At 46.9% G+C, this 17,486-nt stretch overlaps 1 protein-coding gene across 2 annotated transcripts in view; it reads right to left on the bottom strand.

Annotated features, from left to right (window-relative positions):
• The window catches only part of GPC3 (glypican 3), a 282,585-nt gene extending 279,587 nt beyond the window's left edge, over nucleotides 1-2,998 (bottom strand). The window contains exon 1 of one of the 2 annotated variants that reach the window (XM_038417171.2): nucleotides 2,685-2,998. In XM_038417171.2, coding sequence (XP_038273099.1) covers nucleotides 2,685-2,832 — 148 coding nt within the window. In that variant the 5' untranslated portion in view covers nucleotides 2,833-2,998. The remainder of the gene's footprint in view (nucleotides 1-2,684) is intronic. The other variant, XM_038417170.2, reaches the window with a different exon arrangement.
• Nucleotides 2,999-17,486: the final 14,488 nt, after the last annotated feature.

Below are 17,486 nucleotides of genomic sequence, written 5' to 3'. Positions count from 1 at the left end.
TGTGACTGAGTAGTACTAAGACACAGGGTGCTCCAGAGCACCACAGGGAAACCAGACCTTGTGACTTTTAAGTGTTCTGTTCACTCATGCGTTGGAGCCCAATGTCGCTTTCTGGTTGCAGCGAGTTACTCTGCAGGGGAACTAATTTCACACATGGTTTTTATGCTGTTCAGTATTTGTATAAAGGACATCAAATAGAATTTGGTAAAGAAGAGATGAATAGCCATCATTAACAGGTAATCCAAATCTTCCCTAACTAAAACAGCTTTTACAAAAAATATGCTAATCTATCACAAAATCCATTTTATGACAATTCTTTTGACCCAGTTCAACATAATTAGGAATGCATTATTAGTGTGCTGTTGTATATGAGCCAAGTGGGCACTGTGCTGTTTAAAAATTAGCATGTGACTTGCAGCTCTGGTCTCGCTATTAAATAATAGCGACAAACTCTACAATAGTTATTCCATTTTAAGTTCCATGAGAGAGTTAGTTACACCCTGGCTACGCTGTAATTTGTGCAATTACACTGAACTGGGAAACACCGATGAACCCTTTGGGCAGATTTTCATTCGGTTTCTCCTCTTCCTGTAAAACTATTTCCCCATGTTTATTTCCCCTACACACACACACACAGTTCCTCAGACATTCTTGTCAACTGCTGGAAATGGCCCACCTTGATTATCACTATTAAAGGTCTTCCCCCCCCCTCACCTGCTGGTAATAACTCACCTTACCTGATCACTCTCCTTACAGTGTGTATGGTCACACCCATTGTTTCATGTTCTCTGTGTATATAACAATCTCCCCACTATATTTTCCACTGTATGCATCCCATGAAGTGAGCTGTAGCTCATGAAAGCTTATGCTCAAATAAATGTGTTAGTCTCTAAGGTGCCACAAGTCCTCCTTTTCTTTTTGCGGATACAGACTAACACGGCTGCTACTCTGAAACCTGACACTTAACATGGGCTTCTTCTCCGGTGCTTGTCAAAAAAAAAAAAAAAAAAAAAAACCGGATGTTGTACGAATCGCACATACAGTGAAGAGAGCTTTCCAAGAGACTGTTTTTCCCCCACGGAGTTTGTGAACTCCAGCAGGGGAATCAAAGCCATCTCCAGCCCAACACGCCGCTCCGCGCAGGACAGCCTGTCGCAGAACAGCCAGGCCACTGCAGAAAGCCCCAGACAAGGCAATTCGCCACCCGTGTCTATATTCATCCCTCCACACAGCGAGCACAGCCCCGTGAAGAGCGTGGGGAGCTGGGTGTCCCCGTTTTCCGTAAGTGTCAGAGAACGTCTCGCAGAGGAGCATTCACGCTCCAAAGGCGGCGGCAGCCCACGGGAAGCGAACGAGCAATTCATCTCCGGCGCAACCCCCTTCTCGTGTCCTTGTACTAGAGCCGTGGTCTAGAGCGGGGCGCCCTTGTTGTCCGCCCCCCGCACTCTCTCGTCAACCCCCGCAATGGGATGGGAACCGGTCCGGGCCTGGAGACCACCGGGCCCGCCGCACGCCCGGGTTGTCTGGGCCGCTCAGGGAGGCGAGGAGGGAGGGGACCGGGTCGGGTGTTTCGGCGCACTCGCCTTTCGCGGCTGCCGAGCCGGGCTCCACTTTGGGAGGGCTTGGGGCAGCTTCCCAACACCGACGCCGGGGCTGGAGGGCTCGGGGCACCCGCCCTGGGGCAGGTCCATCACCAATTCGCGCTGCAAGGCGGAGAGCCCGGCCGCCGGCGCGGTGCAACTCCGGGATAAGTCGCGAACCAGGGCGGGGAAACCCTCCTCCCGCACGCCGCCTCCCGCACTCCCCTAGGCGGGGAAACCCTCCTCCCGCACGCCGCCTCCCGCACTCCCCTAGGCGGGGAAACCCTCCTCCCGCACGCCGCCTCCCGCACTCCCCTAGGCGGGGAAACCCTCCTCCCGCACGCCGCCTCCCGCACTCTCCTACGCGCCGGATTCGCTCCTGAGCTACGCGCCCGCTGTTCTCCGAGTAGCCAAGAGCGGAGCAGTCGCGGCGGCAGCGCGTTTGCCGCCCGCCGGCCGGGACCCCCGCCTGGAGAGCCACGCACCCGGCCGGAGACGCAACCCATCAGCTCGCAGCCCTTGCTGTTGGCCCCAGCCCAGGTCACTCTCAGCAAAGCCAGCAGCCCCCAGGCTCCCGGGAGTTAGCGGAGCGGGGGGAAGAAACCCAAAGCCCGAGGGCTAACTCCATCCCCGGTGTAAGGAGGCTGCACCCGGGGCGCGTTTGGCCCCAAAGCCGAACACGCAGAACGCCCGGGCCCTGAGCGAGGTTTGCCGCTAAAGCGGAGCCAGGAACCCGGGCACTGACCCCGACCCAGTCAGCGCTGCGAGCCCGCGGGAGGGGACCGGAGACTCCCACCAACTTTCCCCGCAGCGACGCGCGGGCAGGAGCCGGGGAAGCGCCCGCAGGCCCGAGGGAACGGGGATGGCCCCGAGGTGGGGGGGGCACTACCACCGCCTCCCTGGGGACGCCGAGCTCCGCTCACCGCCTCTCTCCTTCCACAGCCCCCAGCAGGGCGAGCCAGGCACCCGCCTGCCCCCTCCGAGCCCGCGGAGCGGGGCTCGCTAGGGAGGCTGGAGGCAGCCGCCTCTGGGGGGGGAGCTCCCGGGGCCCCTCGCACCTGTCACCCCGCACCCAGCGCTGCCGCCTGGCTGGCTCCGGCTCACCTGCCACCGGGCTCTCGGGCACCCCCTTGGCTCCGGGCTGCAGCAGCTGGAAGGCGGCGCGGACGCGCTGGCAGGTGGCGTCGGGGTGGCCCCAGCCCCGCAGGCAGAGCGCGGCCAGCAGGGCCAGGCGCAGGGCGCCCCCGGCCATCCTCTCCGGCCCGGCGCCGCGCTCTACAGCCGCCCGCGGGCGCTCATCGCCGCCCGGGCCCGGGCCCCGGCTCCCCCCCGGGGCTGGCGAGCGCTCGGCGGCTGCCCGGCTCCCCCGACTGGCGCAGGCAGGCGGCCCGGTCTCGGGCGCTCCCAGCCGGGCTGCCCCGCTCTGATTGGCCCGGCCAGCTGGCGCCGCCACTGGCTCCCGGCAAACTTTTCCCCGGCCCGCCCCCTCCGCCAAGCTCATTGGCCGCCGCGCCGGGGACTTCGCCCGCTTGCAGCCGCCCGGGCCCCGCCAGCCCTCCCCCGGCATCACCCCCGGGCTGGGGGCGCTGCCGCTCCGGGCCGCGCAGCCCCGGCCGGGGCGGGCGAGAGGGGCTGGAGCCTGGGGGGTGTAACCTGCCTCCCCTTCTCAGCACCCGCCTGCCGCGGCCCGCCGCCCCCAGGCCGGTCCAAGCCGCCGCGTGTTTCTGCGGCCGAGCGGGGTGGGGAACAGCAGACGCCTTCCCCCGTCCCGCGCCCTCCCCTCTTCTTGCGGGGAAAACTCCGCGGCTGGGCTCGGGGAGAGGCGGGAGGAGTTCGGGGAGCGCCTGCAGCCGGGGGCAGATGGATTCGGGGCAGGGAGAGGGCCTGAAATCTCCGCTTTAGAAATCCCCGGGCCCCAGCCGGCGCCTCGCCTGCGCTCAGCTCCGCGGTGGCTGGGGAAACCGCGCCCCGGCGTATCGAGTAAAACTGACCAAAGCGAAGCAAAAAGCGGCGCCGATCACCTGAGTTCCTGCCAGCGCCAAGACGGTGCTGACTCGAGCCTCTTACAGCTAGGCAGTGGTGTCAAGTAGCCGTGTCAGCCTGTGTCTACAGAAACAACAGGTTTCAGAGTAGCAGCCGTGTTAGTCTGTATTAGTCTGTAAACAACAGGGAGTCCGGTGGCACCTGAACGACTAACAGGTTTATTTGGCCATAAGCTTTTTTACCCACGGAAGTTTATGCCCAGATAAATCTGTTCGTCTTTATGGCGCCAGGGGACTCCCTGGGCAGTGGTGGAATTGTGCTCCGAGCTCCAGCCAGCTGGGGGGGGGGGGTGTTGGGGGCAGCAGAGTGCCCCGGACTATGAGGGGACCAGGGTGACAGACAAACTAGTCGCCTGGACCAGGATAAGCCTCCAAAAAACAAAAGGAGTGATGAGAACAAAAGGCTGACTTGAAAAGGTGCAATGAATGTGAAAGTGACCCTTCCCTAAAGGCCTGGTGCTGCCATTGGAGGGGTGTGCAACAAATCCTCCAGCAGAAGAATTCTGAACAATAGCCCCATCCCCACCTTGGCTATGAGGGATTCTGTCAGTTCTTTTCTTTGTCATTAACAGGGCCGGCCCACGACATTTTGGCACCTGAGGCAGGGAGCTCAAATGACGCCTCCACGCACCCTTGCTTGGGCCAAAACTTTGAAACTCTGGGTCCTAGTGGTGTGTCGTCTCCCCCTCCCCCCCCCGCCACTGTCTGGCACCTGAGGCGACTTCCTCAGTTCGCCTCATGGTAAGGCCAGCCCTGATCATTTGCCAGTGGCCACTTCTTACCTTATTACAGCCCAGCTTTTCAAATCGAACCTCCTTTTCAGCATCTGGACTGTTAACTTGGTCCACATTTCATGCTCCGGTCAAACAATGACATGAGTCAATTTTGCTTTTGATGGTAGTGACTTTCTAGTCACTTTTCTCCTTCAGGCTCTTGTATAATGGTGTTGTTCCTGTTCATACCATTTCAGGAGGAAATGTTAAAACCAAACAGAACTATTTTCTTTGCCATTTAAAAGATACATGCAAACAATGCATCCGATGAAGTGAGCTGTAGCTCACAAAAGCTTATGCTCAAATAAATTTGTTAGTCTCTAAGGTTCCCCAAGTACTCCTTTTCTTTTTGCGAATACAGACTAACACCACTGCTACTCTGAAACCTGTCATTATGCAAACATCCCTGTTCATATTAAGTAGGCTTGCATAAATATATGGTCCCAAGAGTCATTTCTGTTCTCTGTACCCTGTGTACAGACTGTCCTACATGATGCATTATAGGGAATAACCATTTCTTATCAAAATATATATTAACAGCTCTTAAACAGTTAATTTATTATTTTTAATTCTATTTAAAATTTCTACCATCGGGAAATGATCCTGAAATAGGTATTGATATTAGAATCCAGTTTCCACAAAGGTGAGTAATTTGCACAGGTAAATGACCAGTAGCGTTGTTTCTGCACTAATGAATCATGTTTGTAAATGTACTAGTTGCACACACAAATTATGTACACATGCAGATTTAAACATCTGGATCCAGCACTTTTAGCTATAGAGAGAACAATTTAGAATGGAATGTGAAATTAGGAGCCATCACAGGCTGAACAGCCAGTTGAGACAGGGTGAGAAAGAGAGAGGTTTTTTTCTGTAATCTGTGAAACTGAGAATAGAAATTGAAAAATAAATATTTTCTTGTTTGCACTTATAGACAAATCTTGCCAACCAAGCCTTTGCTTTCTTGTGTCCATCATTCCAGAAACATTTTTTCTCCTTGCTTCTGCATCTCCTTCTAAGCCCTCAGGAGCTCCTTGTTTACTGTCTCCTGTTTGATTTGCATATAGAAACTTTCTACATGCCCACACACTGCTCCTTTGGCCTGTAATCTTTTTCTTTTCAGACTTAAGTGAGATTTGTGACATCTCTGGCACTTTTATGGACTTTACTAACATTAACTATTCTGTAAGGTAGGCAAGGATCCTTGTCTTATCAGTGGGGGAACTGAAGCAGAGAAGTTTAATGACTTGACCAAGGCTACCAAGGGATCTATATCAAAACCAGGGCTAAAACCCCAGGAGTTCCTCACTCTTAGGCCTTTTATCATTATTTATATTATAATAGCACACAGGCCCCAGCTGACCTCAAGGCCTCATTGTGCTAGCCCTGTACAAACAATATGAGACAGTCCCTGCTCTGAAGACTGTACAGTCTAAATAGACAAGACAGAAACAATGGTGGGAGGGAAACAGAGAGAAGTGACTCGCCCCCAAGTCACACAGCGGTTCAGTGGAGGAACCAAGAATAGAATCCAAGCCCCCTAACTAATCTAACACCACATCACCTAGACCATAGCTCTTCTCATTCTAGGACCACTAACCATCACCCTTCTTGATGTAGATGAGTCTTTGGGAGCATTCAACAGTATTAGAGAAATTTAGAACTGGAATCAACTAAAGGGCGGGCGGGGTTCCTGGTAAAAATGATCATTGCAAATTTGCAAAGACAGCCTCTGAGTACGGTATCAGAAACAGACCTAGCTAGTTATGTAAAGCCATGCTTTTCAACCTCTTTTTCATTTGTGGACCCCTAAAATTTTTCAAATGGAGGTGCGGACCTCTTTGGAAATGTGAGACATAGGGGTCTGTGGACTGCAGGTTGAAAATCACTGATATAAAGTATGAACATATTGGATCAAGCCCTTTTGGAGAGACAATCTGACACAAGAAAATATACTGTAGATTTGGGAACAAGAAAACAAAACCTTATCAACATATTGAAAGGAGAGGTGGAGAAGTCAATTATTACCCAGAAGCCAGCTGTGGAACAGTCAGCCCTGAAACTTTCACCTTATGGGCATGCTAGTAGCCCATCCCAAAGGAAGCAAATGCAGGAGATTGAAATGACCTCTCTGACCCCTAAACCCTGTTACAAACTAACAGAATTCCATCATTGGGCAGTGTCAGACTTGGCCCTGCTCTAGCTGTCCTTACAATTCCTTAAACGGTACTTGACAAAAGGTGTCAGTTAACACTCCTCTTTGCCAGCTCCTCTCAGCTGGTGGTGGAGAGAGTCAGGTGCATCCAACACCTGGGCTAGCAAACCATGGTGGAAGGAGGTTTCTGGGACACTGTTTCACCAGTTGAGAAATTACCAGAAGTGTAATAACTTTTGTTAGCTAACTGAGGTTACAGTAGCAGCAAAGACATTGTAATTCTGGCTTTAACTAGGGTGGGCAGCTCAAGTTCAAGTGCAGGAACCCCTCGTGGCTTTAACTCAAGCTGCTAACCCAAGTTAAAAGGCAAGTTGCCATGTCTTCACTACTGTTTTAACCCAATTTAGCTAACATGAGTTAGATAACCCCAGCTAAGATCACACCTCTTTTGCAGCAAAGACAGACCCTGAGTCACACAGCTGAAAGTTCAATACTGGGGAGAAACTGGTTTTGAGGCCATTTTAAAGGCTGTAGGTTTCGTGTTACTTGCTTTCATGACTGACAGATCAGACTTTCTGGTGCTCTGTTAGCCTCCTGGTGAGCCAGGATCAGGACTCAAACTGGGGGCATACCGGGAAACAGCATTTGTAAACATGTCTATGGACACGAAATCCTATTTTGAGCACCTCGGTTTTTGTTCACTTTTTGCAAACATTCGTATAAGCACAGGTTTGTTCCTGTGAAAATTCAAATAAAGTGAAGTTTGGGCCCATTGCTGAAATTAATAGGTGCTGAAGCTAAATTTGTTTTGGGCAGAAGAAGTTTGAAAGGCTAGGTTACCCACTCAGTGATCCCAACCAATCCTGCATGCTTTTAGTGATCAGCCACACAGCTCAGGTAGAAAATTCCAAATGGCAGATCATCAAAGGTAAACTCAATAGAAACAGTACACGTGCACTCCACTGACTGACATGGGATCGTCTAAAATATTCACCAAACAATTTGGAATAAATAACACATTTGTAAAAATCGTAATCTGTGTGTGGACAATTTGCAATCAGTCAAAAGGGTCACTTTCACCACATGAAGAAAAGGAGTACTTGTGGCACCTTAGAAAATTTATTTGAGCATAAGCTTTCGTGAGCTACAGCTCACTTCATCAGATGCATTCGGTGGCAAATACAGTGGGGAGATTGATATACACACACAGAGAACATGAAACAATGGGTTTTATCATACACACTGTAAGGAGAGTGATCACTTAAGATGAGCTATTACCAGCAGGAAGTGGGGAGGGGAAGGAGGAAAACCTTTTATGGGGATCGAGTGACCGGAGAGATTGAAGTGTTCTCACCAGCAACCACACACCACACAACAGAACCACTAACCCGGGAACCTATCCTTGCAACAAAGCCTGTTGCCAACTCTGTCCACATATTTATTCAAGGGACACCATCATAGGGCCTAATCACATCAGCCACACTATCAGAGGCTTGTTCACCTGCGCATCTACCAATGTGATATATGCCATCATGTGCCAGCAATGTCCATCTGCCATATACATTGATCAAACTGGACAGTCTCTACATAAAAGAATAAATGGACACAAATCAGATGTCAAGAATTATAACATTCAAAATCCAGTCGGAGAACACTTCAATCTCTCCAGTCACTCGATTACAGACCTGAGAGTGGCTATCCTTCAACAAAAAAACTTCAAAAATGGCCTCCAATGAGAGACTGCTGAATTGGAATTAAGTTGCAAACTGGATACAATTAACTTAGGCTTGAATAGAGAATGGGACTGGATGGGTCATTACATAATGTAAAACTATTTCCCCATGTTATTTCTCCCCCCTCACCCCACCCCCCACTGTTCCTCAGACGTTCTTGTTAACTGCTGGAAATGGCCCACCTTGATTATCACCATAAAAGGTTTTCCTCCTTCCCCACCCTCCTGCTGGTAATAGCTCATCTTAAGTGATCACTCTCCTTACAGTTTTCAGAGTAGCAGCCCTGTTAGTCTGTATTCACAAAAAGAAAAGGAGTACTTGTGGCACCTTAGAGACTAACAAATTTATTTGAGCATAAGCTTTCGTGAGCTACAGCTCACTTAGCTGTAGCTCACGAAAGCTTATGCTCAAATAAATTTGTTAGTCTCTAAGGTGCCACAAGTACTCCTTTTCTTTCTCCTTACAGTGTGTATGATAAAACCCATTGTTTCACGTTCTCTGTGTGTGTATATAAATCTCCCCACTGTATTTTCCACCGAATGCATCCGATGAACTGAGCTGTAGCTCACGAAAGCTTATGCTCAAATAAATTTGTTAGTCTCTAAGGTGCCACAAGTACTCCTTTTCTTTTTGCAAATACAGACTAACACGGCTGCTACTCTGAAACCTTTCACCACATGCATTTTTTTTACAACAAGTAGTCTGACCGGCTTTGTCTATGATGTTCCTGAACTTGCAAAATCCTAAAGAACTAGTTGTATTCTTTTCTGCCAGGTGTTGTGTTCCTTTCCAGTTAATGAAGACTCCATTGTAAAACAGAATTGTGCACATTAAGGATATATACAAATTGAGATTGGATTTTTTTTTTTGCCCCCGTTAGTGGGACTTCCTCCGAGATCTCCTCCTCATGCGAGCAAACTCACCCCAGTCCCTAACCCTGCTGCTATTAAGCTAAGAGAAGAACAATTAGGGTCTGAATGTAAGTGGGTGAGCAGAGAAAATCCATTTAAAATTTTCCACTGCAGATATAGAACCAAATTATTGCAAGTGGCTCCCCAGCAGCTTTTATTTTTTACTCCCAAATTTTCAAAAGGAATGAAAAATGAAAGTTGGGCTCTGCACATTTGTTCCTGGGAAATGCCTGGTTAGGGAGAGGTTGTTAAAATGTTTTATGGATATAAGACTAATAAACCAGAATGAGCTGCTTCTGTCATTGGTTAATGGATTGTCTCTCTCTGCTTCTGTCTAGAGACTGCATTCTTTACTGTACATTCACTGCATCTATTAAACATGCCTAACAAGACTTGTGTTAGTCATGCCGTAAAAATACAACACTCGCCAGATCTTAGAACAGTTTGGGAACTTCATTTAAAGTCTTAGGAGTAGGTCTTCGTCTGACGTAAATTAGCATAGCTCCATTGACTTCAACTGGCAACATCAGATGAGAATCAGCTCCCTCCTGATTCTCAGGCAAGATCAAATCTGCTATATGCCTTGGTTTGTATGAGCTGTACTGATTTAGATATCTAAGATATCTAATCTTTTCTATTTCTAGCACAATGATAAGTTGTTTGAGATAATATTATGTTTACATCATATATTGCTTTTCAAAATATCCATAGGGTTTGGTTTGATGAGGAACCAGCTAGACTGAAATGTGAAATGCAAAAATGCAAAGATTGGTATTTAAAGCATTGCTTTATATGCAATATTTGCAAAAAGAAAAGGAGTATTTGTGGCACCTTAGAGACTAACAAATTTATTTGAGCATAAGCTTTCATGAGCTACAGATTGCAATCCATATCATATTTACGGTGTGAATTATAGTTGTCTATAAAGTGTTCAGGCATATCAAGTATTTATTTTCATGCCTGATGCATACACTTAATATAGCCTGCTTATACTGGTTCATATAAGTAAATTGCTATTGTGAAGCATGCTATTATAATAAGGGATTATATATAATACACAATATGCAGTATTTTGGTAGCTATTGAGAGTCTATAGTGCTGTAATATTTCAAGCCAAGTAGAAAAAAGATTATTATTGTTCTTTACAGGATCTGACTTTATAGACTCAGACTTTCAGTCCAGAAGGGACCATCATGATCATCTAGTCTGACCTCCTGCACATTGCAGGACACAAAACCTTACCTATCCACTCCTGTAATAGACCCCCACTCTGGCTGAGTTAGTGAAGTCCTCAAATCATGGTTTAAAGACTTCAAGTTACAGGGAATCCACTGTTTATGCTAGTTCAAACCAGCAAGTGACCCATGCCCCACACTGCATAGGAAGACAAAAAAATAAAAACAAACAAACAAACAAAAAACCCTGGATCTCTGCCAATCTGACCTGGGGACAAGTTCTCCCCGCCCCTATATATGGCAATGTTAGACCCTGCGCATTTGGGGTAGACCCCCCAGCCAGACCCCTGGGAAAGAATTCTCTTTAGTAACTCAGAGCTCTCCCCATCTAGTGTCCCATCACTGGCCATTGGGGTTATTTGCTACTAGTAGTCGCAGATCGGTTAAATGCCATCCCTCTCCATAAACATATCAAGCTCAGTCTTGAAGCCAGTTAGGTTTTTTGCCCCCACTGCTCCCCTGTGAAGGCTGATCCAAGACTTCACTCCTCTGATGGTTAGAAACTTTCATCTAATTTCAAGCCCAAACTTCTTGATGGCCAGTTTATATCCATTTGTTCTTGTCTCAATATTGATGCTTAACTTAAATAATGCTTCTCCCTTCCTGGTATTTATCCCTCTGATGTATAAGAACGGCTATACTGGGTCAGACCAAAGGTCCATCTAGCCCAGTATCCTGTCTTCCGAATGTGGCCAATGCCAGATGCCCCAGAGGGAATGAACAGAACAGGTAATCATCAAGAGATGCATCCACTGCCACCCACTCCTAGCTTCTGGCAAACAGAGGCTAGGGACACCATCCCTGCCCATCCTGGCTAATAGCCATTGATGGATCTATCCTCCATGAATTTATCTAGTTCTTTTTTGAACCCTGTTACAGTCTTGGCCTTCAAAACATCCTCTGGCAAAGAGTTCCACAGGTTCACTGTGTATTGTGTGAAGAAATACTTCCTTTTGTTTGTTTTAAACCTGCTGCCTATTAACTTCATTTGGTGACCCCCTAGTTCTTGTGGTTTGAGAAGGAGTAAATAACACTCGCTTATTTCCTTTCTCCACACCCGTCATGATTTTATAGACCTCTGTCATATCCCCCCTTAGCCGTCTCTTTTCCAAGCTGAAAAGTCCCAGTCTACTTAATCTCTCCTTATAGAGAAGCCGTTCCAGACCCCTACTCATTTGTGTTGCCCTTTTCCAATTCCAATACATCTCTTTTGAGATGCGGCGACCACATCTTCATGCAGTATCCAAGATGTGGGCGTACCATGGAGTTATATAGAGGCAATATGATATTTTTTGTCTTATTATCTATCCCTTTCGTAATGATTCGCAACATTCTGTTCGCTTTTTTGACTGCCGCTGCACATTGAGTGGATGTTTCCAGAGAACTATCCACCATGACTCTTTCTTGTGTGGTAACAGCTAATTTAGACCCATCATTTTATATGTATAGTTGGGATTATGTTTTCCAATGTGCATTATTTTGCATTTATCAACATTGAATGTCATCTGCCATTTTGTTGCCCAGTCACCCAGTTTTGTGAGATCCCTTTGTAACTCTTCACAGTCTGCTTTGGATTTAACTATCTTGAGTAGTTTTGTATCATCTGCAAAATTTTGCCACATCACTGTTTACTCCTTTTTCCAGATCACTTATGAATATGTTGAATAGGACTGGTCCCAATACAGACCCTTGGGGGACACCACTATTTACCTCTCTCTATCAACAAGCATACCTCCCTTGGCCTTTGTTTGGTTCAGCTAAACAAGCCAAGCTCTTTAAATCTCATCTCCTCGAATCATCCTAGTAGCCCTTCTCTGCACATGCTCCAGTTTGCATTCACCTTTCTTAAACACAGAAGACCAGAACTGCACACAGTATTCCAGAAGAGATCTCATCAGTCATGCCTTCTATAATGGTACTAAGACTTCCCTATATCTCCTGGAAATACTTCACCTGATGCATCTAAGGATTGTGTTAACCTTTTTCATGGCCCTATCACATTGGTGGCTGATAATCATCCTGTGATCAACCAATACACCCCAGTCCTTCTTAGCCTCTGTCTCTTCCAACTTGCAAGGCCCCACCTTACAGCGAAAATTCTTCTTGTTAGTCCCAAAGTGCATGACCTTTCACTTTACACTATTACATTTCATCTCATTTCTATTACTCCAGTTTTCAAGGTTGTCCAGATCTTCTTGTATGATATTCCGGTCCTCCTCCATATTGGCAATACCTCCAAACTTTGGGTCATCTGCAAATTGTATTAGCACACTCCCACTTTTTTGTGCCAAGGTTATTAATAAAATTTTTTAAATAAGATCAGTCCCAAAACCAATCCCAGAGAAACTGCACTAGTAACCTCCCTTCAGCCCGACAGTTCACCTATCAGAATGATCGACTGTAGCCTCCCCTTTAACCAGTTCCTAATCCACTTTTCAATTCTCATTAATCCCCATCTTCTCCAATTTAACTAATAATTTCCCATGTGGAACTGTATCAAATGCCTTACTGAAAGACAGGTAGATTAGATCTACTGCATTTCCTTTGTCTACAAAAATAAATTAATCTTCTCAAAGAAATCAGGTTGGTCCAGCATAATCTACCTTTCATAAAACCATGTTGATTTTATCCCAATTATCATTTACCTCCATGTCTTTAACTACTTTCTCTTTCAAAATTTGTTCTAAGACCTTGCCTACAATTAAGGTAAAACTAACAGGCCTGTAGTTTCCCGGATATTGTCTTGACAATGGAACTTTCTCCACAAAAATAAAGCTTATTTATCAACAAAAATTCATGTTAGAAATGAGTTAAATAAAACTGATGAAAACATACAATGAAACCTCCAGTAAAGAGCACTCCCTAAAGGCAACCTCTTATCTTGAGCAATTATTTTACAGTATCTCCAAAGTTTACTATAAAATTTTGTTCAACTTTTAGCTAAAAGTTCCTTCATAGGCAACTGATTTTTGCTCATTGCTTCAGACATTTTTTCACAATCATGTTATTGATTTATCCTTGGAGTAGTAAGGTCAATAGGCTGATTGCAGGGGATTGTTTGTCTGGGGCTTCTCATGACTTATTATGGACACTTCCTTGCCCATCCATTCTTAATCTAGGAAGATCAATAATGCTATATATTTTAGCCCATCAATGACACAGTGACCCAAATAGATAGTATTATGCTTCAGGCCCCAAAGTAGTCAGTCACAAATGCCCTTGTATTCAGTGTCCTTTTGCCATCTCCAGGTACCAACCCACTCTTTTATTATCTATATTGCAATAGCACATAGACTCCACATCAAAGATTGGGACCCCATTGTGGTAGGCTCCTCACCGCACATACTCATAGTGAGAGACAGTTCCTGCCCTGAGGAGTTTTCAGTCTAACTAGACAAGACAGACAAAGGAGGTATTATTATTAATATTATTATCCTTATGTTGTAACTGGAGAACTGAAGCACAAAGACATTAAAGGCTGTGATCCAAAGCCCACTCAGAAGGGAATCTCTCCACTGACTTCAGTGCACTTTGGATCAAACCTGAAGTGATATGCCCAAGGGGTCTATGTCAGAGTCAGATGAACCCAGCTCTCTGAAGTCCCCATCCAGCACCTTAGCCACAAAACCAGCTTGCTTTCCAAAGAGCCTGTCTTTCTTTCATTTGTCATTGTGTTGAGTGCAAGTTTATCCTGGTGAAAAAGGTAGATAATTTCCTCCAAGATCAGAGAAAAAGTCACGCTGTCAAATGCCTGCCGGTGGGTACTTTTCTAGGAAGGTAATTTTCCTTGTCATAACTGCTCGTGCTGTAAGAATTTCCTTTAATCGTCTACCGGCCGCCAGACTCCTGCTAACAAGAGGCAAGATCATGTGTAGCTGATCTGATCTTACTGAGGTCTCTGTTGGGAAAACATTAGAGAAAATTAAAGAACAAGATGAAAGAACAGAGAAGGAGGAATTCATGGTGACACAGAATGTTTCACCAAAACATTCCATTTTCTCTTTCATTTCTACAGGGACTGACTAGCTCTGGACCCTGAGGTGCAGAGAGCACCTATGCAGCTGCCTTCCGCAAAGGAAGTCCTTTTGTACTCATGCTGGGAGAAGAGGCTTGCCAAAGTTGTAAAGAGCTATGGTTCTCACCATTGTGACAGCTGGACAGCAGACAATCCCTGAGCTATGTTTTTAGTATTGTGTTCCAAAAGTACTGATGCTTCTAAGAGGTGGGAGTGTTTTGCTTTGGCTTTCTCGCCCCTATAATAATCTTGTTGCGTTAACTATGGCCTTGATGCCAAGTTTTGCTGAGCTCCTACTGAAATCAATCCATTGTTCTCAGGATCAGGTCTTATGCCAAAATGTCAGTCAGTTAATTTCAAAATGTCTGCAAAGCTACTTATTATTTTGAGACCTATTGTTAAGTGGGTCCTGCCAGAGACAAAAGATCTCTGGAGCACATACAAATATTTTTACAATGGGAGCTGCAGTGCTCAGCACCAGTGGAAGTCAAACCCCCGAATGCACTTACCAGCATTAGAATGGCCCAGATTGCAAAATGTGGCAAATATTTTCAAGAGACTTTCCAGGGGAGAAAACTCCTACACGTCAACATTCGCCAGCAGGTCACAGTTTAATTAAAGAAGACAGGGAAGGATAGCTGTTGGCCAATCACTGTAGATAGAGCAGACAGCTGGTGTGTAACAGGACCGGTGTATTGCTTACTCAAATATTCGGCAAAAAGAATATGAAAAATGCACGATGGCAAACCCTCAGAATGGTAGAGCCAAACTAGAACTGTAGTGTAAACTCATCACCAACTCAGCGCTGCTCATTACTTGGCTAAAACTCCCATTTGAGATGAAGGCGCGTAGGACTGAGTCTTCTGCACGAGTTGAGGGAACTAACTATTTCTGTCCTTTAGAGATACCAGCTCAACTTCCTGTGCAGAGTCTGCCCCCTACCTTTTGCTCAGCAGCAATGGAAAAACACACACCAGATGCCCAAAGAGGCAGGGACACATTCTCATCATGGCACCTGGAAGAGAACTGCTTTTACCAAGTGCACTCTCTCTGCTGCTTTGGCTCCTGGTCTGACCCCTCTCAGAACATTCTTAGAATCGAAACATCCCACGGCACGAGGAGGAAGCTTAATTGCCAAGGCGAAGACCCAGAATGGTTCTTCAACAACACAGTAGCATTAAAAGGGAAGGTCTGCACAAAAGATTGCCCCACTCCTAGGGGGATAAACATAACCACTAATGGTCTGCGAGGCCTGATTGCGGACCCCCATAGGGCCCTAACATTCCCAGAGCCTGTGCTGGAAGGTTTCTGAGTGAATGTAGCCAAGTGCCAGGGTCGGCAGTGTCATGAAGCGGGATGATGATCAATTTCTATTGTATCTCTTTTTCTATACAGGCTGTCTGCCTCTTTCCCATGAGCTGTTCAAAATCCCCAGCAACAAGTGTTGCTGTTAGTCCTACTTAGCTGCTGATGGCTGGGCCAGGACACGTGTCTCATAGCAGAGTTGGTTAGTTTCACTCCAGTATTTGATCTCGGATGCCTGTGTCCAATAGACAAACAAACACAAGGATGGTTTTGCTTTAAAAAACACCCAACATGTGGAATTGTATCTGCTATGGATCCCGTTTTATCTGAGCTCCCCAGAGTCAGTCTGAGCAGCTACGGGGCAGATAAGAGCTTCCTCTTTTAGCCCAGACGGATGACATTTATTGGCTGCTTTAATTTTATTACATAGAATCAGAGGACAGAAAGGGACCTCAAGAGGTCTTCTTGTCCGGTCTCAAGGCAGGACTAAGTATTATCTAGGCATACTTAATTTGTTTATTGCAAAGCAGCATTATCCACTCCTAACCAGTTTCACCTTGCATTAATCCACTCATCCCGTGTATGCACTCAGGCTCACATGTTGAGTGATGCTGACTTGAGTGGGAGTTGCAAAGCAGTCAGCACCGGTCCCTGGAAATGTGGGTCAGGAAGAGGGAGAGAATCAAACGCTGCTGTAGGGTAATTAGCTTTTCTCCCTGTAACGCAGTTCACTATCAGGGAGGATGCTCTCCTGCCTTGGGAGTTTTGCTAGTGAAAAGTCACTGATTGATAGATGCAATTACTTGTGGAAGTGTTAATGCGGCAATTTCAGCAGCAGGGAGCACAGGGGCCCCAGATCCTCTCCCCTGCTTCAGAGAGAGGAGAGGGAGCAACCGCATCCTGTCTGACCATCTCCCAAGCTACCAGTCCCCAGCCCACCATCTAGAAGACTAAATTGGCCAGTACAGCCGTTGCCTGAGTTTGGATGAGGCCTCACATAAACCTGAGTGTGTAGCATCTTCCAGGATATCAGTGATGAAAGGAATGAAAACAAAAGCAGGCAGCAGTCTAGAGTGAACTGAAACCCTGCGGAGCATTTCCATCGGAGTGTTAGTGCTGTGACGTAGGCTGCCGGCTGGCTCCTCAGCACATCACAAAGTCTGCTCAGACCCTTTCTTCAACTACAAAATTCAAAGTTATTCCCCTAATCATGGTAAGTTGCTGGGACCCAGAGGCCTGTCCCTTTGCATCTCCTCTTCACCTCTAGGACAGCTGCAGGAGCCAACCATCTTCCTGCAGCTTAGCGCCCTGGCCTTATGGGGCAAACGACCCTGTTACAGGTGGCTTTGATTGGCGTCTGGTCTGCCCAACAATGGCAATAGCTGCCTTAAAATGCAACCGTTTGGGAGTCCCAACTCTGTGAGCTGGAACTATCCGAATTCCAGTGTTAAATCAAACCTCCCTGTGACACTGCATTGAAATAGCAGCAGCAGTGCAGCTGCATTTGCTGACGTTTATCCGTGGGAATCCGTGGGCTCAAAGGGGCCGTCTCCACTAAAAATTAGGCTATCGCTTCTCTTGGCTACTCAAGCCCATGTTGAATCACTCTGATTGTTCATGTTGTTATACATGCCTGTAGTGGTTACCATCCTTCTCCCAGCAGCCACGCTGGTTCACATTAGGCTAAACAGGCTGGCAGGTAACAGCGCTGAATTGGTTGAAGAAAGTGTTTCATCG

The sequence above is a fragment of the Dermochelys coriacea genome, chromosome 9, assembly GCF_009764565.3.
Source record: "Dermochelys coriacea isolate rDerCor1 chromosome 9, rDerCor1.pri.v4, whole genome shotgun sequence".
Classification (NCBI taxonomy): Eukaryota; Metazoa; Chordata; order Testudines; family Dermochelyidae; genus Dermochelys; species Dermochelys coriacea.
Note: the sequence above shows the minus strand (reverse complement) of the source record. Positions and strands in the feature narration are given on the sequence as shown.